The 23791-nt window shown below is 33.4% G+C and overlaps 2 protein-coding genes and 1 pseudogene across 2 annotated transcripts; all 3 read left to right on the top strand.

Moving 5' to 3' along the window:
• The first annotated feature begins 6905 nt into the window (after nt 1-6905).
• LOC110709819 (glutamate receptor 2.9-like) lies at nt 6906-10518 on the top strand. The gene is made up of 5 exons (XM_021888075.1): nt 6906-7204; nt 7347-8650; nt 8902-9217; nt 9377-9774; nt 9892-10518. The coding sequence occupies exons 1-5, from the start codon at nt 6940-6942 to the stop codon at nt 10258-10260; spliced, it is 2652 nt and encodes an 883-aa protein (XP_021743767.1). The 5' UTR covers nt 6906-6939; the 3' UTR covers nt 10261-10518.
• Nucleotides 10519-11304: 786 nt separating this feature from the next.
• Nucleotides 11305-17531, top strand: LOC110709597 (annotated as a pseudogene).
• A 3307-nt stretch (nt 17532-20838) lies between these two features.
• Nucleotides 20839-23319, top strand: LOC110709796 (protein ECERIFERUM 2-like). Its single transcript, XM_021888045.1, has 2 exons — nt 20839-21550; nt 22119-23319. The coding sequence occupies exons 1-2, from the start codon at nt 20999-21001 to the stop codon at nt 23007-23009; spliced, it is 1443 nt and encodes a 480-aa protein (XP_021743737.1). The 5' UTR covers nt 20839-20998; the 3' UTR covers nt 23010-23319.
• Nucleotides 23320-23791: the final 472 nt, after the last annotated feature.

Raw genomic sequence — 23791 nt, 5'->3', positions numbered from 1 at the left:
ATAAAAAATAAAAAATTCTAACTTCAGCCTGTTCCCCTTTCACCTTCTCCTCGCCGCAGCTGCAACAACATTTCGCGTTCCCCTTTCATTCTCCCTCCTCATTCACTAATGGTCATGGTGGTCGTGAGAGATAACGACTGTGTGGTTTGATTTCTAGGATTTTTTTTGGTGTTCATGGTATGAGCTTCTTTAAACTTTCCCCTTTCTTTGCATAATTACTAGTTCAAATCTTTGATTTTTTTCGATTTCTAGGGTTTCGATTTGTAACTGTTGGTGGTGGTGGAGAGCAGCGATGGTGAGGTTCGATTTGTGCATATAGATATGCAAAGTAGCTAGAATTTTGAATGTGTTTGGCTTCATGTGTGTTTTTCATTTGCTAATTGCCTAATTTAATTTACGATTTGGGGATTTTTGATGTAGGTTTTCTGTATTTGATTTAATTATGTCATTTTTGTTTAAATTTGTGTTTTGTGCCAGTTTTTGCTCGGAAAGTTGAAGGGGTTTTGTTATCTACTAATGGGTAGTCAAGATTAGCTGATTTTTGTGTGAATAAGGATTGTTTTGAAGTTTAATTAGCTTAATTTATGTGGAATTTGTGCTCAAATAAAGTACTTGCTATGAGCTATCTGTATAATCATTTTGTTTGCTTAAACTAAACAATTTCGTCTAAAAAAGTAGAAATTGAAGATTGGTTTTGAGTCTTTTGACTGTGTTTAGTTATAGTTTTGTCTAATTGTCTTCATTGTAATTTTTAAGTCCCAAATGATTTATTTTAATATGATTAGCCGATTAGAAACTGAAGATTGGTTTTAATTAGCCGATTTGGGAATTTTTCCTCTAGAAACTGAAGTTGTGACCGGATATTTGAGCTATCTGAGTTGCCTGTGCATAGGTATTCTTTTGAGAGGTGGTTTCATTACATTTTGGTTTCTTTATGATCTCGCAGATGTAATTTGGACTACAAATTTTGAATCCCTGACAAATAGGACTTTGAATTTATGAAATTATTATTAATAAATTTAGACAGTTTACCCGTAATTTGATCTAGATTGTTTGTGTGGGTGATAGTTGTTTTGCCTCTACTTTGATTATGGCGTATAGATTCCAAGAGCTTATTGATTATTTGTTCTAAATTGATCTGTTACATATTAGCTGTATGCTTTGCCTAATTGTATTTTAAGAGAACAACTTCTATTTCCACTGTTTTTGGAGTTTATTTGTCCCCGGTTTAAATTTGTGTTTTTTCCAGGTTACAGGCTTGCTGATTGCATTGCTTGTGGGTCTGCTGTTGTAGAGTTGCTTGTTCTGTTGGGGTTAGGAGATTTGTGAAGGTATCTCTTTTGTTTCTGGCATGTACTTTTTTTTGTATATACTTCTTACCGGGCTTTATGAGTTCATGATGTCGCTTAGCTATCTGGAATTGTGCTTTTGTTTCTGGGGAATATTGCTTGATTTAGTTGAATATTGCTTGATTTAGTTGAATATGAACCGTCCAACCAATTATGAATAGGGGTAATTCGCTGTTGGAGTTATTTGCATATGATTCATACTTGTGATTTCATTTGTTTTGTTAACTTTGTGTTTGATTAGGTTGTTGAATTTATATGCAGGGAAGACTCAGCTTATCAATCATTTTCTAATCAACAAGAGTTGGTATATTGTTAATTTGCCTGGATATGGGTGAGTCTCTGTAATTTTGGTTTTAATTTGGGCAATTTCTGTAATTCTTGAGTCTATTTCATGCTGGGAATATTGTATACTTGTATTGTGAATCAATTGTTATTCGTGTTTATTCTTGATCATATGCTTGAATCATATTGAAGTGCCAAAAAAGGATTGCTTTTACGCCTTGAGGCATTGCTTCAAAATTATTGATCATCCTGTAAAACATGTTGCGGACTGATATGTATTTAGGCTACATCCGTTGTAGTTAATTTGGTCTCCAATCGTGTTGTTTATTTTCAAGTTTAGGAAGTAAATGTCTCCTTACATGTCATTGTGAAATTTTATTTTACATATTTGATTATCGATTGTGACTCACCAGTCGGAAATTCCTGGGTCCGCCACTGGTTGTGTTGTGTCCGACCTTTTATTTTGTGTGTAGTTCATAGAAGATGATTATTTTGCTTGTTTGGTATGGTCTAAAATCTTATTAGGTTGCGTACGCAACACAATCCACAACTAGCTTTATAAATGATAAAATACATCTTAAAAACATAATCATTTAATTTCTCCGGTAAAGGATTGTGGCATTTGAAGTCAAGTTCATTTAAACTATGCATCAATTTAATATCATATCGGGTGGATTTGGTTCAAATAAATAAATGAAGATGGACAACACCTTATTGAATCTAATAAATGTTTAATTTTTAGAGTATTTAAAATGAGATAGCCCCAATTATCTCAAGTGACAAAATTGTAAATAAATCAACAATTTGGCATAGTCAATATGACATATTTGTAAATAAATTAACAATTATGGACCCATTGTTAATAAAAAGCTATTGATTTATTTATAATTTTGCCACTTGATAAACATATTTTGTTTACCAAGGAGATAAACTTTTTTTTTTTTTTTCATTTTAAATTTGAGATAGAATAGTGTAACGTAATTTGGTGTGTTGAGTTAGACACACCAGGATCGTGCCTTATTAGGCAAAATTAAGCTTTCATAAAGGCTATAACCTTTGTTGTCATGGGCTTAAGAGGCAAGCAAAACAACCACAAAAGGCCCAAAAATTTCAATACAAAGACAATTGCTAAAACTAAGTTAATTAGGTTTAGGTCGGATCATAGGGATGATAAATTGGGTTAGCTGAGGCCATCTTTTAGAACAAGATTGAGCCAATGGGTCAGGCCAGTGGTGATCAACTCTAGGTTTGGGGCCAACCACACCAAACCATTGAGTTGAAACTCTATATAATCACAAGTCACAACAAAGATCAAAATTGGTGGAGAGGTAATGTTAATGGAGAGGGCTTTGGGTTATTGATTGATTTACAAGAAACTTCAAATATTCCCAACGGCTACACAATTTTAGCAATTTAATGCTTAAATTAATTGATTGATGTGTGTTTGCTAACTAATTGATCTTGATTTATGTGACAATTGATATCGGACAAGATTCTTGGCATACTTGATGATGACTGTTCTCTAGTTATTGGCACTTGGTTGTTATGCTGCTTGTGCTTAGGAAAGCACACTGCACTAGTGCTTATCAAACACTTTGTATGATTGTGTTATCATTTTGTGCATGTAGGGGGTGATAATGAATTATTGGTTTCGCTTACACTATTCACACACTTTACTTTGACCTATGGGTGAATTAGACATAAGAAAAAACTATAGTTAAGTGGGATTGTATAGTATTAGAATTGTTCCAATGTATGATTTTTTGAATACCTTCTTAGGCAGCTAAAATGCTAAAGGAAATTTGCTTGCTTTATCATCATTATTATTTACTGTTTATAGTTTGTGTAATTCCTTAATTTACTCATTTAGGTTTGATAGTCAAAGATATCCCTAACTCGTAGCTAATGTACCTAGTCTATCAAATACTCAGATGTAACCACTCGCATTCTATTGTTTACTCATGTATTATATATACTCATAAAATCACATTAATGTAAGTAAACAACAGTAATAGATTAGAAGCTATAAGGTATATATTAACTTTTGAGTATCAATAACTTTATACTAAAGGTGAAACCAGAAATGACACTTGTCATTTTCTAGTTAAAAAATTTTCCGCCTTTGTTTTCTTTCCTTTTTCTTTCTTTCTTTTTTTTTTTTTTTTTGGCAAATTTTAATGACATCCATTTTATAACCTACAATAATACTTATTTCTATTTTGACAACGTATTTAATCCAATCATACTCAATTAATTTTTTTTGCATATATTCTACTGTATATATTAGGAAACTTTTAGTTACAAAAATACTAACATAGATTAAAAATAAGATATTGTAATATATTATTATCCAAGATATTATAATATTATCAATTTTTTTTTTCAACTTTTATCATTTGACAATAAAATTTATTTTAATTAAAAAAGAAAAATCATTTTGGTAGCATACTTTGTGTAAATCTTAAAATTATATAAACCTTTTATAAGAACAACCAAACAAAATCATATATATTGGAAAATTCAATCTAATTACTATAAAAATTTATGTGATTATTTAAAAAAATAAAATTAAAAACCCCTACTACTCACTAAAAATATATTTAAAAAAGTTGATTACGGAATACTAATTATCCTAAAGTATAATAAATTCCAACTAAAATTGCATATTATGTGGTCAAAGTGTGTCAGCAAAATATAAGGGCAAATGTATATGAGTTTGTATATGGGTACTAACCTAAACTAATATTTTCATTCATTTATATATAAAACCTTATAGCTTGTAATTTCTATTACTATTTTATACAATCCAATTCAATAACCTTTACGTATTTGGTATTAGTATAAATTAAAATTCAAGTTAGTTTGTAACAAATATTATTTTTGGATAAATTATTGTTAGTTGAATTAACATCATTATTTATAATTTATTTGTTGGAAACTGTAATTATGACCGTGCATGGCACGGGATTTAACCTAGTTAAAAATAAGAGGGAATCTTTTAAATTTCTCTATATATGTAAGACTAAACATATTCAAATGAGATCTAGTTTTATTCGTCTCTATGAGTATATTATTAATATCTAATTTTTATAATTTTTTTTGTGTGAGACTAAAGATATTTGCAATCAAAGAATTGCATCGATATACGTAAATGAGACTAACATTATGAAACGGAGGGAGTAACTTTTTAATTATGGCAGATCGAGTACATTACTATATACTATAAATGAAGTTTGAATTAGACAAAGTCAAATTTCCTCTATTTTCCTATCATAGTCTTAACATGGTAATATATACTTATATTAATTATTATTGTATGTAGTGTCTTAATTTCCCAGCACAATTACAAGGTAGCTTCTCCTAATTCAAGTTCGAACTTTTAATAGTCATGTTGCTAATGTGTACAATGTACATACTTGTAAATGTAATTAATCGTATGAATTTTTCTTGAAGTTCATCAAATTTCAAAATTAATTAATACGAAATGAAGTATTTTTTGGGAGATTGACATTTGACAATGCTAGTGTTTTTATCTAAAGAAATGGTCCTTTTTTTTGTTTATTTGCTGGTGGTCCTTGTTTCATTGGCAATATTCAAAATTCTTCGAAATTATACTTGTAAGGAAAGAAAAAAGACTTGACTTTTCTGTAGGAGAAAGAGGACTAATAGGTTGATGATGGGGATGTACTGATTTTTCTGTTGATCTCGACTACCATAAGCCCCTCGACTACACGGGAATCATTATGTACCCCTACTATCGTGTCGATTGCTAAAGGTATAATAATCCACACGTGAATTAAGACTATTATAAGAGGGAGAATGACTAACATATAAGTTTGATGGGCTACTTCACATATACAGTAATTGATTTAATTAGTATGGAGCCTTGCGGGACTTATATGTGGTTAGATTTTCCTCTGACTGCTCACCAATACTCCGTAGCTAGGGAATTTTCGTAAGGATTCCTCTTAAAATTTGCAACTGAAGTATTATGTTGAACCTCGAGATCAACTATGACTTCCTCTAGAAGAAATGCATACAATAGGTAGATTGGACTAAAAATACCAATGAATTTCAGCGCTTTGGTTGTTGATAAATGGTGACGAGCAAAATCTTATGTGGTTCTTGACATTCTTCTAAGGGCCCCAAAAGTTTAAGATCAGACTACTTAGACTAAATTTTATAAAATTACAAGTACTTAACTTATGTAAAAAATAACTCAGTCAACAAGTTCAGATTATTATAAGTTGATTAGTTGATTACAATGCATAATAATACAATTATTTACACATATTGACTTGTTATTATAATTACATGTGTGAGATGATTATTCTATGCTGACAACTTGACATAATGCAATTAGTAACTAGCCAGTAAGATAAACCTCTCATTATCTATTGAGTGTTTCCTTATTTTATTTTATTATATGAATATGCTGATCAATTGTAGAATTTGCATAAGCTGAGTCATATCCCAGTCGCAAGTTCAGCATACTGGTTTGAATTTCGTTGAAAATGACATAATTTATCATTAACTGCTCTAATAAGTCGCTACCTATGTTAGGCCCTATTTACTTCACCTTGTTTTGCTAGACTGAATTTTTTTTTGAATTGATTTTTATTTTTTACTGATTCTCTATTATATTTCTTCTTTAATGTTACTGATTTTTACAGTGAATTTATTTTTATTGTATATTACGTAGTATTTTTGTAAGGTGAATTGAATAGGTCCTTACTCCGACTTTTCATTTCCCCCAAAAGGACTACCCCGCCACCTCATGTGTAGTGTCTCAAAGTCAAAGACTTGATATTGGTATGACAGTTGAACTTGAGTAACATAGGTTACTACATATACTTAGAAGGTTCGGTAAAAGAAAGAATAGTCAATATTTCTAATTTATAAGCAGCGTAATATAGACTCTGCTGTTTAGCTTAATCTACATCCAAGTAAGTTTTTACTAAGAAGTAAGAACTGTTGTACATAACAAGTGTTTTACTTGTTGCAGGGGAATAATAAAATCAAATCAGAAAAATTGGAACTTAAACATTGGGATTAATTAAGGATGTCTGAATAAGTCAAAGTCAAAGTTTTTGTTATTATAATTTCACTTCAAATTCCCTTAACAGATTTTATAGATGTAAATTTGAAGTGAAATTATAATAACAAAACCTTTAATTTGATACTGCATGTGCCATGCAACCGTATACATATAGATGTCTGAATATATATATGATTAATAGACATAATTAGTCTAGGAATTTAATTTGATCGCTCATTTACAAGAAGACTTTTTAAAAGTTACATAACTATGCCTTCTGTATTCTATATATTAGTAGTGTTGCTGCTGATGCCAAGCATGAAAGACGGTGCTAGTCTAAGACGATACAATCGTTCAATGCACAGAAATGCTGTCACCAGCATTGGTGTAGTTATCAACGGCAATACTCGTGTGGGAAAGGAGCAGAAAATAGCTATGAAGATTGCAGTTCGCGATATTTACAGAAACAGCTGCAGTCCTGTTACTCTGCATGTTCGAGATTTTCCTGAAGGCTTGGTACATGCCACTAACATTGGTAAGAATATATCCCCTCTTTTCCAAAAGTAAACAGTTTTTATTTATATGTTTTCTGCAATGATGATAAGTATACCACTTTTGTATCCCATTTGTTCATGCAAATTTTTTACAAGTATTTGTTAATATGTCTGTGCCTGCAGCATCCAAGCTTATGTACAGTAAGAAAGTTGAAGTCTTAATCGGAACGTTTTCATTAACAGAAGCGGTATTCTTATCAGAATTTCATAAGAATTTACTGGGAGTTCCTATTTTTCTCTTAACTCCAACTGCAATGTCTTCACCTTTAGTGCCACTGCCATCTAATTTGCTCCAAATGTCCCATCATTTCTCTGTTCATATGCAATGCCTTTCTGCTATAGTTGGTCATTTTCGATGGAGAAGAGTGACAGTTATATACGAAAAAAGCAATATTTTTCCCATGGATTCTGCGTATTTTGCTGCTCTATCTGATTCACTAAGGTCGGTTGATGCAATCATAGAGCAGCATATAGCCTTCCCTTCTGTAAGTACCTTGTCAGAACCTGATGTAGTCATTGAAAAAGAGCTTTACAATCTCAAAAGAGGGGGTAACCATGTCTTTGTACTTCTGCATTCTTCTCTTGAACTAGCCACGCGTCTTTTCCAAAAGGCGAATGAGATGGGGATGGTAGAAAAAGGGTTTGTTTGGATAATATCAGATGAGATTGCAAGTTTACTTGATTCTGTCGACTCATCAGTCATTTCTTCTATGCAAGGAGTCCTTGGATACAAAACCAATATTTTTGACAGCAGTAAATCCTACAAAGAGTTTGAGGTCAAATTCAAGCAAAGTTATATTGCTAAATTTCCTTATGATCAAGGAAATCCAAATCCAACTTTGTTTGCTTTGAGGGCATATGACATGTTACACGCGATTACTAAAAGTAAAAATGCAGCAATAAAGTCTAACTCTACAGAGTTGTTCCCCAACCTCTTGTTGAGTAACTTTGAAGGTTTGAGTGGGAATGTAAGCTTTAGAAACGGCGAGCTAAAAGATATACCGACCTTCCAAATTATCAATGTGGTCGGAAAAAGCTACAGGGAATTAGCCTTTTGGTCCTCTGAGTTTGGATTCTTTAAGAAACAATCTTCAAAAACTGGTAGAAAGGAAACCAGAAATTATGGCCAAAATCATGACATGCTTGTTGAATTAGGCCCTATTTACTGGCCAGGCGGTCTGCAGGAAGTTCCGAGAGGTTGGAATATTGGTGCTACCAGTGAAAAGCCGCTGATAATAGGTGTTCCTGCTTCTGGTGCTTTTCATTTGGTCAATGTAAGCATTGTGGCACCTGACCAGACATCCATCACAGGATTTGTCATCGACGTATTTAATACTTCTCTTAAGTACCTTCCTTATGATCTTCCTTTCAAGTTGGTTCCATATTATGGCAGATATGATGATCTGGTGCATCAAATCCATCAGAGGGTAAGCATCAATTTACTTTTACTTCATCTATTTGCACAAATGTCTATTGTTTCTTTCTTGCTTTCGAGTCCTTGTTAGTGTTGCCTCACCTGTAAGATGTGCATATTTAACTGTAGTCCTAAACCTTTTCTGTATCAACTACTGCGCAACTAGATTGTCTATCGAATGCATTTTTGATGTGAAGGTTGAAGGATTAGGAGATTGATATGAATTTAACAGTGAAAATTGAATTTTTGTTGGACTGTGTATAGGTCTTTGATGCTGCAGTTGGTGATTTTCTAATACTAGATGAAAGATACAGGTGGGCTGACTTCTCCCAACCTTTTGTGAAATCTGGAATGAACATGGTTGTCACAGTCAAAGAAGACAAGACAAAGGATATCTGGATATTTGCAATGGTCTTCGAAAAGAAATTGTGGATTCTTTTCTTGTCAATGGGCCTCTTCATAGGATTCGTTGTATGGTTAGTAGAACGTCGAAGAAATCCAGAATTTGCTGATGGTTCGGTATCCCAGCAACTTGGGGCAGTTTTCTGGTTTTCCTTCACCTTACTTTTCTTTGCACAAAGTAAGCATACCTTATCAGAGACAACTTACTAAGTTTAATAAGGTTTAATAAGCTCAGATGAAGATTTTTCAGGTGAAAAGAATGAGGTCTAAGCCAATATGTAACCATTTTAATTATTTGCATTGTTTTATTAATGAATAACATTACCTTAATTTGCAGAGGAATCGCCTAGGAGCAATTTATCCAAGATTGTTCTTGTACCATGGTATCTCCTAATATTGATGCTTACGATATATTTCCAAGCTTCACTTACCTCCCTAATGACAGTTTCTCAACTATTACCGTCTGTGAAAGATGTGGAGGCTCTGAGGGCAGAGAATGCAGTTGTTGGATGTAATTGGAACTCCTTTGTCTGTACGTACTTAGTTCACGTGTTGCGATTTAAACCAGAAAACATTAAGCGAATGCGAGCTGTTGAGGAATATCCTCCTGCTTTCGAAAGGGGTGAGATCAAGGCTGCTTTCTTTGTTACCTTTCACGCGAAAGTTTTTCTGACAAAGTACTGCAGGGGATACACTCTTGCAGGACCAACTTACAACTTCGGTGGTTTTGGCTTTGTGAGTGGCTTTTATAAGTTTATTTTTGTTGTTGTTGTTGTAGTTTTAATTCTTCATAGTTTGCAGCTCAAAGTCCATTACTTATTTTCCATGTTGGTCCACTGTTTGTTATCTCAGGCATTCCGGAAGGGCTCTGTATTGTCTACAGACATTTCACAGGCTATTCTGAAGGCAACAGAAAAGGGAGAAATAGAAGGTTTGGAGCATGAGATGTTCACCCGTTGCAAGTGCTCCACATCAACAATAAACAACAGCACCACATTTGTAGGCCTTAAGCCTTTCTCCGGGCTGTTTTGCATCTCTGGTGGCGTTGCAGCAGTAGCACTTCTAGTCATTGTATTTCCTTCAGTAGAGCTGCAATCGCGAATTTTGAGTGTTGTTAAGGAAGCAATTTTAAGAAGCAGAATATGTTCATGGTTGTCAATGATGTTGAGACACCGAACCAGGTTTAGATTGCCATGGTTGAGGCCATATCCCAATTCATAAGCATATGCAAAACATTATTAGCTGTTACACTGTAAAAACACAACTTAATTATTCTAACTTATTTTATCTGAAAAATTAATGTCTGGACTTAATTTTTTCTGAACTTTTTTTTTTACTGGCCTTATTTCTATCTGGAATATATTTTTATGTAATAAGTTAAATAAGATGAAACAAACAACATGCCCTGACAGCCGTTTAAGGGAGGATTATATATCCACTTGGAAGATCAAGATGGACTAGCAAGTGATCTTTTTTAAGCTTAAGATGTTGCTTGATTATTCCTCCAAATCAAATGACGGCATAAATTTATTTTGTAAAGAATGCTGAAAAATCTCAGTTCTCCATCATACTTGTTATTACCGCGATTGTGTATCCTTGTAGATTAAGACCATTCAACCATGACAATGATATATAAATAAGATTCCAATCTTCTAATACAAGGAAAAAGAATCAAATTTCCGGTAGGATTTCAGCAATATATAATTAAGCAAGTAGTCTTAAGTTAGATTATTGTAGGGCTTAGGAACATTAATGCTTGTAGATATTGACCCTTGATGTTTCAATCAGTGACATAAGTGGGCTGGTTAATAAGTTAGAGAAAAGCTTATAATATGTGTGGTTAGCTTTCAGTTACATCAACACGACTAGTTTAATTTTCAGTTATATTGACCAGATTTGTTTAGGGACAAGCAATAATTAGCATTGATAAGAAATTGTAGAAAGATTTATAGACAATTACAATTGAAGGACTTTACTTGGTTGATAATACCACCTAATTCTTCCACTGATAACCATTTAAAAACAATAGTCACATATTATTTTAGTATATTTGGATAGATAGAAGTGACATATTAAGAAATAGTAACGGTTTGTACATGATTTCATCATTGGGTCCTTACGTAAGTAAGATTAAGTAGCTTTTTCCACAAACTATTAGGTAATTTTTTATTTTTTTTTAAATAAATTCCGTAAGTTTGTTGATGAACAAATGTCCTGTAAATAAACAATGTCAGTCAAATAAGCAAGGAGAGATCTTTAATAAGGCTTACAGTAGCATAGCTTAAAATATGTCAACCTTAAAAGTGACCTTACTTTCGAATCTTCCCTTATACATGTCTTATAATTGTAATATGATTTATGCAATGTCCGAAATTTTTAGCACGAATTAGCCAAGGCAACTTCCTCTTGAGCAAATAATAGGTGTTCCTTTTCCGGCTTAACTTCAAACTTTTGTAAGTTATAAGTTAATCATGCTTCCTGCTGTATACATACTTGGAGTAGTTCTGCTTCTGATGCCAAGCTACACAAGCAGTGTAAATCAAGGAAGATACAACTGCTTAGTACACAAGAATGTCACGGTTAGCATTGGTGTAATAATTGATCGCAGCACTCGTGTGGGAAAGGAACAGGAAATAGCAATGAAGATTGCAGTTCAAGATGTTTATAGAGACAGCTGCATACAGCTGACACTGCATTTCAGAAATTCTTCTGAAAGTTCTAAATCTGCCACGTCTACTGGTATGATTTTGCTGCTCCGTTCCAAGAAAAGATCTGTATTTGGGTTTCTATATGACTAACACATTTCCTGCTCAATACTACTAACTAAATACTTATCCCTAGCATAGATCGTTTTCTTTGTGCATTTGGTACAATCTGTTAATCATATTTCAGAAGCTGTCAAATGTCTAACATACGAAGAGGCTGTTAACCGGAAGCAGTGGGTGTCTTTTGTATTGTTTTCCCAATCGCCAAAAGACATAAATTTCATTAACTACTAAAAATTTTCAAACTCTGCATTTTTACACTACTCTACCAACCTACAAAGTATGTCCTGCAACAATATTTTCATAAACTGGGACTTCTAAATATTAGCTCATTAACAAGTAGCAAAAATGACCTACCTGAATAGACTAATATTGATTCATTGGTTAGATTGTCACAATAACAAGCTATTTGACAATGAAACCTGAATATGACCAGTTCCCCTGAACATGACCTCAACTGAATCGAGCTGAACTAAACCTGATCCAAATGACCCTTTGGCTACTATTGTCAAAGAAGGTGCAAATAAAAAGCAGTCTTAATCTGACAATATCTAGACAAATATATATATAGTCTTAATTCTTGAAACTTCATATTTGTAACTTCTGTTGTGTCATGTTGCCGGGGAACAGCAGTTCAGTAGTCCTGCTAAAACATTAATTTTTGGAACATTTCATTTTCAGTTGCTTTGATGAGATGAAGCCAGGGCAGGATACCTCAGCTGCCTCTTTCTGCCTGTTTTTATTTAGTTTGAGCAATGATAGAATTGGAGTATGTAGTATTATTAGTCTATCATTCGATTTTATATAAAGATGTCGATTATCTTAGTCTAATTTATCTATGCCTGCAGCACTAAAACTCCTGCACAAAAACAAAGTTAAAGCAATCATTGGAACATTTGCACTGCCTGAAGCTGCTGTCTTATCTGAAGTTCACAAGAACTTCTTGGACATTCCTGTCATATTCTTGCCTCCAACTTCTATTCTTACTGCATCACTACCAATGCCATCATCCAATTTGATCCGAATGAGCAGCAATATATCGATTGACATGCAATGCCTTACCTCCATAGTCAGCTATTTCCAGTGGCGAAAAGTGACAGTTATATATGAAAGAAGCAACACTTTCTCCCTGGATTCTGATATCATTTCTGTTCTGTCAGATTCACTGAAGTCAGTTGATTCAACTGTAGAGCAACACTTGGCTTTCCCTCCTATAAACTCCTTGTTTGACCCTGAAGTTGCCATTGAGCAAGAGTTCCGAAAGCTCAGTACAAGAAGAAATCGCGTCTTTGTAGTTCTGCAATCTTCTCTTCAACTAGCCACTTGTGTTTTCCAAAAAGCACACCAGATGGGGATGCTAGAGAAAGGTTTTGTTTGGATAATATCAGAGGAAATTGCTAGTTTACTCGATTCTGTTGATTCGTCAGTCATTGCTTCTATGCAAGGTGTCATTGGATATAAAACCAGCTTTGTTGATACCAGTAAGTTATACAAAAAATTCAAGATTAGATTTGAGAGAAGTTATCTTACAAAATATCCTAATGATCAAGGAAATCCATATCCTAGTCTGTTTGCTTTAAGGGCATACGATGCAGTACTAGCAATTGGCAAGGCGAAAAAGGATTCAGTAGGTAAGTTGTACTCTAACATGAGTAACTTTGTGGGTTTGAGTGGGAATATAAGCTTCAGAAATGGCATGATAGATCAACTCCCAACCTTCAAAATTATCAATGTGGTGGGAAATGGGTACCGCGATTTAGCCTTTTGGTCTGCTGAAGATGGATTTTCGACGAAACCCCCAACACAAAGTGGCAGAAAAAACGATTTTGTCAAATTAGGTCCTATATATTGGCCAGGCAGCCAACAGACAGTTTCAAGAGGGTTCAGTTCTGGTGTTATCAGTCAGAAGCCCCTGAGGATTGGTGTACCAGCTTCTGGTGCATTTCATCCGTTTGTCAATGTAAGCTTCGACGAAGTACATAACAAGACTTTTATGACAGGATTTGCTGTTGATGTGTTCAGAGCCTCTCTGAAGTACCTACCTTATGATCTGCCTTTTACTTTGATTCCTTTTTATGGCACATATGATGAACTGGTGCACGAGATCCATCGGAAGGTAACTCTAATTCAAAAATATATTAACACAATTAACAAAAATATGTTCATAATTTTTCTCATCAACCGCGAGACCTTAAACACTGTCTCATACATATCTTGTCAGCCATATAACATCTATACCAGTTTTCTGCATCAGTTATTCTTGTCAGCAATATTGTCCTGTTTTCGGTTAAATTACTTACAAGTTTGTCCATGTAATCGCGTATATAATTTTTGAATGGATCAGTATCAGTACTAATTAAGTGACTGTTGCGTATGTTAAGAGATTTGATGCAGCAGTTGGGGACATTAACATACTCGAAGAAAGATACAAGTGGGCAGACTTCTCACAGCCATATGCTAAGTCTGGTATGGTTATGGTTGTCACTGTAAAACATGACAGCACAAATGAGATGTGGATGTTTTTTGAAGGTTTTTGACAGGAAGATGTGGATCCTCATTCCATTAATGGGCCTCTTTATGGGGTTTGTTGTGTGTTTGATAGAACACGTCGATGATCCAGAATTCGGAGACTCATCACTCTTCCAACAAGTTGGCACAATTTTCTGGTTCTCCTTCAGTTTGCTATTATTTGCACAAAGAAGTAAGCATCCTTGAATTATTAATGATGTATCAATTGGTTGGTCAGGTCGGGTCATGTTTTAGTTTGATCATCAATCTAACTTTGTGTAGGCCCTGTTCGGCAGCAGAGTTTTGGATAGCTGTAACAAGGTTGGGTTTTCTTGGTTTGAATTGAAATTTTAACGCTATGTGCAATTGTATGCTAATAGCTAGTCTAGTCCGATTTGTTTTGGTTTGGTAAGGTTTTCTAAAGGTCGGGCCAGTTTTTGATAGCTCTCTTTTATATGTTTAACTAAACCATATTGACACTCACCGTACCATTACTTTTGTAGATGAATCGCCGAGGAGCAATTTGTCCAAGATTGTTCTAGCACCATGGCAATTCCTAATATTGATGCTGACTATATATTTCACAGCAGCACTTACATCTCTAATGACAGTTTCCCAATTACCACCATCTGTGAAAGACGTCGATACACTAAGAAGAGAAAATGCAGCTGTTGGTTGCAATTGGAATTCATTCCTTTGCCCTTACTTAGTTGATGTTCTGCATTTTAAACTTAACAACATTAGGCCTACGCGATCGATTGATGAGTATCATACAGCATTCCAAAGAGGTGAAATCAAGGCTGCTTTCTTTGTTACTTCACATGCTCAAGTATTTCTAGCAAAGTATTGCAAGGACTACACTATTGCTGGTCCAACCTACTACTTTCGGTGGTTTAAGCTTTGTGAGTAGTACCTTTCAACTTTAATGCTCCTTTCATAATTGAAGTCTATATCAAACAAAATGTTTGGTACCGAAACAATTTAATTTCTTTACAACCTTATCCACCGTATATTATCTGTGAAATTCTACATACCTAATCCCTGTTATGAGGACAGTCTCTTCAATAAAGATAGTCTACGACTCTACGTATACTTTATTTCTATGCACATTGTGTATTTCAGTAAAGCCTTGAATTATACCCGTGCAGAAAAGAAATCATTAAAAAAAGCTTACATAATTGTATATTTAGATCCAGGCTTCAATGTGACGTTACTGATGGAATTGTTTTGTAGATCAATGAGATCCAGTAACTGGTTAGAGCTACTACCAAAATCTATAGTCCCACTAAGCCGATTGTTCTTCAAGATGCTGTGAAAAAAAATAGTCGCGTCATCATCATCCCGCATACGTGGATGAAAAGTTAAGCATAATTCATAATTTTCCTAGCTATTTATCACAGAAAATTGAACCAATACTCACACAGTTTGCAGAGGGTCACTTAAGAATTCGGGTGGAAGCAGCCCTTCCAGTCCTGTTCGTTCCATTTTTCTGAAGTAAAATGTTATACAGAATAAAGATCATCTCTATTAAGAAAAGCAAGCGAAGGAAATTGGGCAAATACCATTAAGAATCACTGATTTATTTAAAATATTTGTGTGATGATTAAATAGTGAAAGTTCAACTCTTTTTAGGGTATGTAAATATACGTATCGTATTACCAGTCACGATGAGGTCCATCAATATGGCTTTCGCCATTAAAAGGGGATCTGGAAAAGATCTAAAATTAACTCCCTCCATTTTTTCTTTTAATTTGAATTTCCACACCTATCTCTTCACAATTACAAGAATCGCAATTAAAAATAAGAGGGCAAAAATTAAAAAGTGAAAGACTGAAGGTGACATATAAAATTATTTGTGAAGTTATGTATAAAAAAAAAAAAAAAAAAAAAAAAAAAAAAAAAAAAAAAAAAAAAAAAAATTGGATAGTAGGAGATTAAATTAAAAAGAAACGTTCAAAATAGGAAAGTGGGTAAATTAAACAGAGGGAGTATACAATAATTATATACATTATTCTGGGACTCTAAGAATGATTATACACCTAACAATAATATTCATAATCCATCACAGGACTTATACCAACTAATGACATGCTACAAGGCTGAATATAGAATGTAGCCTGCGTACACTCACATACTACAAGTAAAAGATGCAATAGTTGAGCAAGAAATAAAAAAAAATGAAGAAGATGAACTGAACTGGATTGCAAACATGCAGGAAAGTAACAGTTTTGTGGTTAAAATATGATAGTTTACTCTGAAAAACATATAATTTTAAGCAAAAGAGGTAAAGAAATACAAATGAACAAGGAAAACACAGGCTTTGAGTGAATTCCTCATGACCAAAATGCATAATATTGACGAAACTAATAGAAAAGACTACACTATTGCTGGTCCAACCTACTACTTCGGTGGTTTAAGCTTTGTGAGTAGTACCTTTCAACTTTAATGCTCCTTTCATAATTGAAGTCTATATCAAACAAAATGTTTGGTACCGAAACAATTTAATTTCTCTACAACCTTATCCACCGTATAGTAATTTTTGGTCGGTAACTCAGTTTAATTTAGTAAGTTCACATGAAAAAAACTTGTCAATCTGCTACCCGTTTAAAGTAATTACCACTAACGATATTTAGTTCCTCACAGGCATTTCCAAAGGGCTCTTCGCTATCTATAGACATGTCACAAGCAATGTTAAAAGCGATAGAAAGGGGAGAGATTGAGATGTTGGAAAGAGAGTTGTTGGCTCACTACAAGTGCATAACCTCATCAACAAACAACACGAACACGAGCACGAGCACGAGTGTTGGCCTTAAGCCTTTCTCAGGGCTGTTCTACATTTCTGGTGGCATGGCATCTATAGCACTTTTAGTCATTGTCATTCCTACAATTGAGAAGCGCTGGAGAATTTCAAGATTAGTACATGAAATAATTATAAAACTTTTAAGAAAATTACGTGTTTGGATGTCAATCATGTCAATGATCTTCTTTAGAACCTAAATGCATGAATAATAGTCCTGTATTCTAAGAACTATTATAGGAAGTGCAAAGAAAGTTAATGAAGTTGAAAAAAAAAGTCAGAGAATTGAATGATACCATGAGTGTTCATGACATCTCCACGTGATACAAAATTGCTCATAAAGATTTTTACTTCCTTCATTATTTTTGATTAATTGTCGTTTAAGGAAAACTTAGAAATTAATTAAAGTTGAAATAAAAATATGCTAGAAAAGTGTTACAGTTAAATATATTTTATAAAAAAGTTTTTAAAAAAAATGTGTTATAATTCAATTTGCAATAGCTATAAAAAAAAATTGTACTCGTAGTCATTATATTGAGCGAATATCAACTCTTCAAATTTGTTCAAAAAAAAAAAAAAAAAAAATCAACTCTTCAAATATTATAAATTTTTGTTGAGTTATTAAATTTCACTTATAGTTCGAAAATCGGGTTGGAATGTTGGATTATATAGAATCGCCAGACGAATCCTCATACAACTTGTGACCATTTTTTTTTTTTTTTTTTTTGAAGCAACATGTGACAACTTGTTAAAACACAACTTTTTTCCATAAAAAATGTGATAAAATAATAGTGAGACAATAAACATGTGAAATAGAGGTGAGCAAAATAAATTTTCTAACAAAACAATAAATAGTTTTAAAGTATGATAGTTGGTGTTGTAGTGTTCTACTACTTGAGAACTCTGTTTTAATATATTTCTGGGTTAAAAAGCTGGAAAAATGCTCAAAATAATAAAGTTTCCAGCTATTTTTCTATAATTAAAAAGGGTGCAGGTAACAGGGAGTTGGGAAATAAATACATTAAAAATAAAAAAATAAATAAAAATAGTCTTGGTCAAATAATTGTCATACTCCTATTTTTTTTCTTTTGTGTGTGTGTGACAAACCATTGGAATCAATAAGAAAAATTCATCACTTAATAAATACTTCGTACATTTTTTTTTTTTTTTTTTTGAAGGTAAGATAAAACGAAATATATAGTATTAGGATGTACAACCTTTTAAAATACGGAGAAAGATAAAATAACCTATAAATGAATTGTCTTTCTATTTCAGAAATTTATTTGTTCATGTTTTACTTTTCGCTCATACATGCATCTAAGTTTTAGCAACTTATTGTAAAAAAAAGTTACATACGAATTGAAGTAATTTGAAACTACATAGAAATTTTAACGATTGAAATTTGTAAATATTCTACTAACTACATAAGCTAGAGCATAAAGAAATTAAGAGAGAATAATGAATTTTATTCATCAAATATTGTTCTTAGATTATTAAAATGCTTTCATTTGAAACCTATATATATATATAATATATATATATATATATATATATATATATATATATACTAGAGTACGGTAACAGTTTAATCTCTCTTTTTAATTTTAATCGTCAATAAGGTGTTTAATTAATTTCTCGTCTTCCAAATTCAGGTGTTCTTAAATCCTAAAGTTCCTGTTAAAAATAAATGGGATCTCTTAAAGTACATACTTCTACAATCTCAAAAATTTATATTTTGGTTTTACTATACGTTAGGATTAGTTTGTTCGAACTTAAATGTAATTTATGTGGCTGAATCAACCTTGTAAAGTAGCTGAAGCAACCTTAAATGAGTCAGAAGTAATAATTATTGCCTACAGGTTAGGTTTCCGTTTATCGTTTATGTACTCCTACTATCCCGAATTAATACTCACATTGTACTATGTTATATTTTTAATTTGTAATATTAAAATAATATGAGTATTACGGATTATTCTTTTTTTATACTAATTATCATATGTGATTGGCCACACAGTGTGGCAAAGGTTACTTATTCAGGGGTTACTCAATCGGTCAGTGGTTACTCGGTTGGTCATGTGCTACTCTAACACACACAAAAACACACTAACTGAGTGAATAACCCCAAAATAAGTAACCCTTAACCGACTGAGTAACCCCTAAATAAGTAACCCCGGTTACACAGTGTGGTTGATGTGGCCAACCACACTGAAAAAGCACCGTTTTTTTTTTACAACTTGACTTATGTATATTTCACACTATACTTTATATGGTAATTTATATTTTAAGGAAAATACTACCTCCGTTTCACATTATTTAACAATTAAATATTTTATATTCTCACAAAAATACTCAATTGTATCAATTGAAATTGTACAATAATGTGAAAGTTTACTTGTTACCGCTGAGGAACTTAAATATATCACTATTTAATCGAGCAAATAATAAAGTCTATTTGCAAGATCATGTTGAAAATTTTATCAATAAACATCTAACTCCAAACGATGCACAAATAACGCTGAATAAATTATTACCTCCGTTAAACATTAATTGCAACTTTAAAATATTTTATATTTCACAAATAATATCCCATAGTTGCAACTAATATTTAACATAGATAGTAAAAGGGATTTTGTGAATGGTATGTACCTTCAGCAATTACTTTGCCAACCAATCTAACTCCAAACAATGTGACAAACTCCGAACAAATCAAAAGGGATTACGTGTATCATATAATATATACCTTCAGCAATTACTTCGCCAACTACACATGATTTTTCTCCTAGAGGGTCTAAACCACTTTGAATTAGCTCCAATTATGGCTAGGTTTATTGTTTTGGTCCACCATCTGATAGTCTCATAAACCTACATTGATGCATGTTTCATGTTATCATATTATATTGTTGACAAATCCTTGTCGTATAGTTCCCCATTAAATGTCTGATAAAGACTTAACCATACTTGCTTTAGTAACAAAGATTGTATCTCTAATGTTAAATTTCATGAGAAATCCTTAAATTGGAGTGTGTACCATTGATCAAAATATATGGCGTTTTACAAACATCGTAAACCTAATACGAAAAGGATACAAAATATATACAATTATTATCCTAATCTGCGACAAATATTATCATAACTATAATATCTATCACACCCCCGCAGTCATAGCGAGAGGAGGTCGTACGCTACGACTGGAACTGAAATCAAAAAATAACTCCCGTGATAAGCCTTTTGTGAAAATATCCGCAAACTGATATCTAGAAGGAACATGTAGAACCCGAACTTCTCCCAAAGCAACATTTTCTTGAACAAAATGAATATCCATCTCCACGTGTTTGGTACGTTGGTGTTGTAGTACCGGGTTGCCAGAAAGATATAGCACTGACATTATTACAATAGACAATAGTAGCCTGTCGAAGAGGGCAATTTAACTCAAGTAAGAGATTACGGAGCCAACATGCCTCAGAGACAACATTAGCGACGCCTCGATATTTTGCTTCTACACTCGATTTAGATAATGTACGTTGACGCTTAGACGATCAAGAGACGAGGTTGTTCCCAAGAAAACAACAATAACCTGATGTGGAACGACGGGTATCGGGACAACCTCCCCAATCAGCGTCAGTGTAAGTAATCAAACGATGAGAAGCAGATGGATATAAATGTCAACCATTTTATATGTATATTTCGAAGGTACTGATTTCCTTATCTTTTCCCTTATTCTCCAAGACTTTACTGGTTAACCCGAATCGAATTGATCAGTGTGAGGCTTCAATCCGATATTGACACGCACCTTTTGTGCTTGCGTACAGGAAAAAAAAAGTCGGAATAAATAAGTCAAACTTGATTTCTTCCAAAATTCTAGATTGTACAGTTTACATAATATAAATACATGTCACGCACCCAAATCCCATTTCATCCACGTACCAAAAAAAAATTAAACAAAAGGAAGAAGAAGAAAAAAAAAATGGTAGTTACAAAAGGAGAAAATAACTTAGTCTATGACATAAAAATATCGTCAGTAGTGCCTGGAAAAATCGCAGGAGAAAACAGAACATATGAGTTAAAAGGCATAGATTTTGCAATGAAATTACATTATCTTAAGGGTCTTTATTTCTTCAATAATCCTAATAATACTAGTGATAATGAAGAAGGAAAAAAGACTAGTTTTATAAGTATACTTGATATAAAAAAAGTTATGTTTGATAGGCTTGTAGTTTATTTCAAGACTTGTGGAAGGATCCGGGTGTCGTCTTCCGAGACCGGAGAACGAGCATCGATCAAGCTCAACGATGCTGGAATAAGGATCGTCGAGGCTCAATCGAGTAAGACTGTCGAGGAGTGGCTTGCTTTGGAGGGCTTCCTCTCTTTGCAGGATCAACTTGTGTACAATGATGATGGTCTTGGTCCTGACTTGCCCTTCTCCCCTCTTGTTTGCCTTCAGGTAATAATTAAGCTTATATTATTTTATGTTTTTGATGATTTTATTGTACGATATGATAATTATACAGTTGATTTAAATTAAATTTGATAGTCCTGTTTCACTTTTTGCCCAACATCCATGCACACATGACACATCTAAATATAGGTCAATATATCCGTGTTACATAAGATTATAAAAGGTTAATGTTGCAAATTGAGATGAATTAGATTAATTAGATCTATACATATACGAAAGATAAATGAGACAAGTTCGGTTTTTGTTAACGTGTTTTTCATACTCCGTACATTCTACTTTCTCTATTTTATTTTAATTGATACATTTCTATAAATACATTTGCAAATGCATGATTTTAAATATTATTATCTTCAATTATCAATAACAAAAAATTATCAAAAGTTTATTCAAAAAATATATACTAACACAAATCTAACAAGACTAACCTTTTTTTTTTTTTTTTTTTTTTTTTTCTTTTTCTTTTTCTTTTTCTGGGTAAGTATGAATAACAAAAGGAAGTCAAAGTAACTTATACGTAAATACTGCCCAAAAAATAACACAAATTTTTTTGCAGGTGACTTGGTTCAAATGTGGAGGAATTTCAGTCGGCCTAAGTTGGGCTCACATACTTGGTGATGCATTCTCAGCTGTAGAATTCATGAACACTTTGGGCCATTATATTCAAATTCAAGGTAGTAACAAAGAAAAACCAAAGTTAATTTCCCTTCAAGATCCTCCACAATCCGAATACCCGCTTTCGAAATCCACCCGAGAGCCCATTTCCGTGAAACGGGTCGACCCGGTTGGTAGCCATTGGGTCCTTCCTTTCAATAGTAAAATAGGTTTCCACACTATTCATCTTAATTCAAACCAACTTGGTGAATTGCATTCAATGGTACATGGTACCAAAATGAATGACAATTGTACTAGCCAATTTTTTGAGGTTATTACATCAATTATGTGGAAATCCATTGCAAAGATTAGGAAGGATTTGGAGACAAATGTTGTGACTATATGTAGGCCAAAATCAATCAAAAGGCAAGGAGTAGTGCCTCATAATGGCCAAATGTTAGGTGTTGTCAAGGTGAATTTTGCGGTATCAAATGTTGCTCCGTTAAAATTGGTACATTCGATTGTTGAAGGTGTGATCGATGAGAGTGACATGGTTGAAGAATTAGTGAACAAAGAGACGGGTGAGTCTGATTTCTTTGTTTACGGGGCAAATCTTACATTTGTTGACGTAGAAAAAGCTGATGTTTATGGTTTTGAAATGAAAGAAAAACATCCAAGGTTTGCTAGCTATAGTATTGGTGAGATAGGGGATAAAGGAGTCGTTTTGGTACTTCCAGGCCCTAAAGATGAGAATAGTAAAGGTAATGATGCCAAACTTATTGTGGTACAACTTCCGGAAGATGAAATTGAACCCTTGAAAAGCGAGCTCAAGGAAAAATGGTGCATTGAATAATTAATGTATGTAGTATCCTTTCAAAATAATTTATGTTGTCTTAATATATAAGCGTAAAGTTGGATGTAAGGTTAATTATTCATGGATTATGCCTAATACTTGAAATGCGGTTGTAAAAAGAATGGTGCGTCAAGCCACTGAATAATACCCTATCTTACTGCTTGCTGGAATGCTGGCTTCACAATAGCAAGGGGAGCGTCATGTACTCATGTGACTTCATCTTTCTTGTATCATTGTTTATTGTTATATCATATGTTATGTACCAGTGAGACGACCAAATAAACTATACAAGTATTTGTTATTGGTTTAATTTGCAAATCAAACAATTGCAATAGTCTATATTCTTCAATGATTTAATTTTTTAAGAAAATCAAATTCAAATCTTCATGCATGACAAAGTTGGTAAGTCTTTTAACGCCTTCCCCTAGCCACCCTGGAATCCCCTTTATAACATAAAAATCGTATGTAATCCGCCCTCCCCGGCCACTTCTATGATCTGATCCATTGCCATTCCCTTACATACATAACATCCTCTTCATTTGCTCACTATGCTCTCCCCGAACCAAGGCAAGTTGTACTTGCAAGCGCGTGCGTGTAATTCCCCTCTTTGTACCTGAAAAGTGTTGGTGAGCAAAAGCTCCCAACTCAAACACACTGCACATAATCAACATGGAAATAAATCAACTTTCAAAACGAAAAATAATTAAATCAAAATATGTACGGAGACACAGTGGACGCAGTACTCATGTACTTCGTACTACGTAACATTAATGTAGTTCTAG

Source organism: Chenopodium quinoa, unplaced genomic scaffold (assembly GCF_001683475.1).
Source record: "Chenopodium quinoa cultivar QQ74 unplaced genomic scaffold, ASM168347v1, whole genome shotgun sequence".
NCBI classification, from domain to species: Eukaryota; Viridiplantae; Streptophyta; class Magnoliopsida; order Caryophyllales; family Amaranthaceae; genus Chenopodium; species Chenopodium quinoa.
Note: the sequence above shows the minus strand (reverse complement) of the source record. Positions and strands in the feature narration are given on the sequence as shown.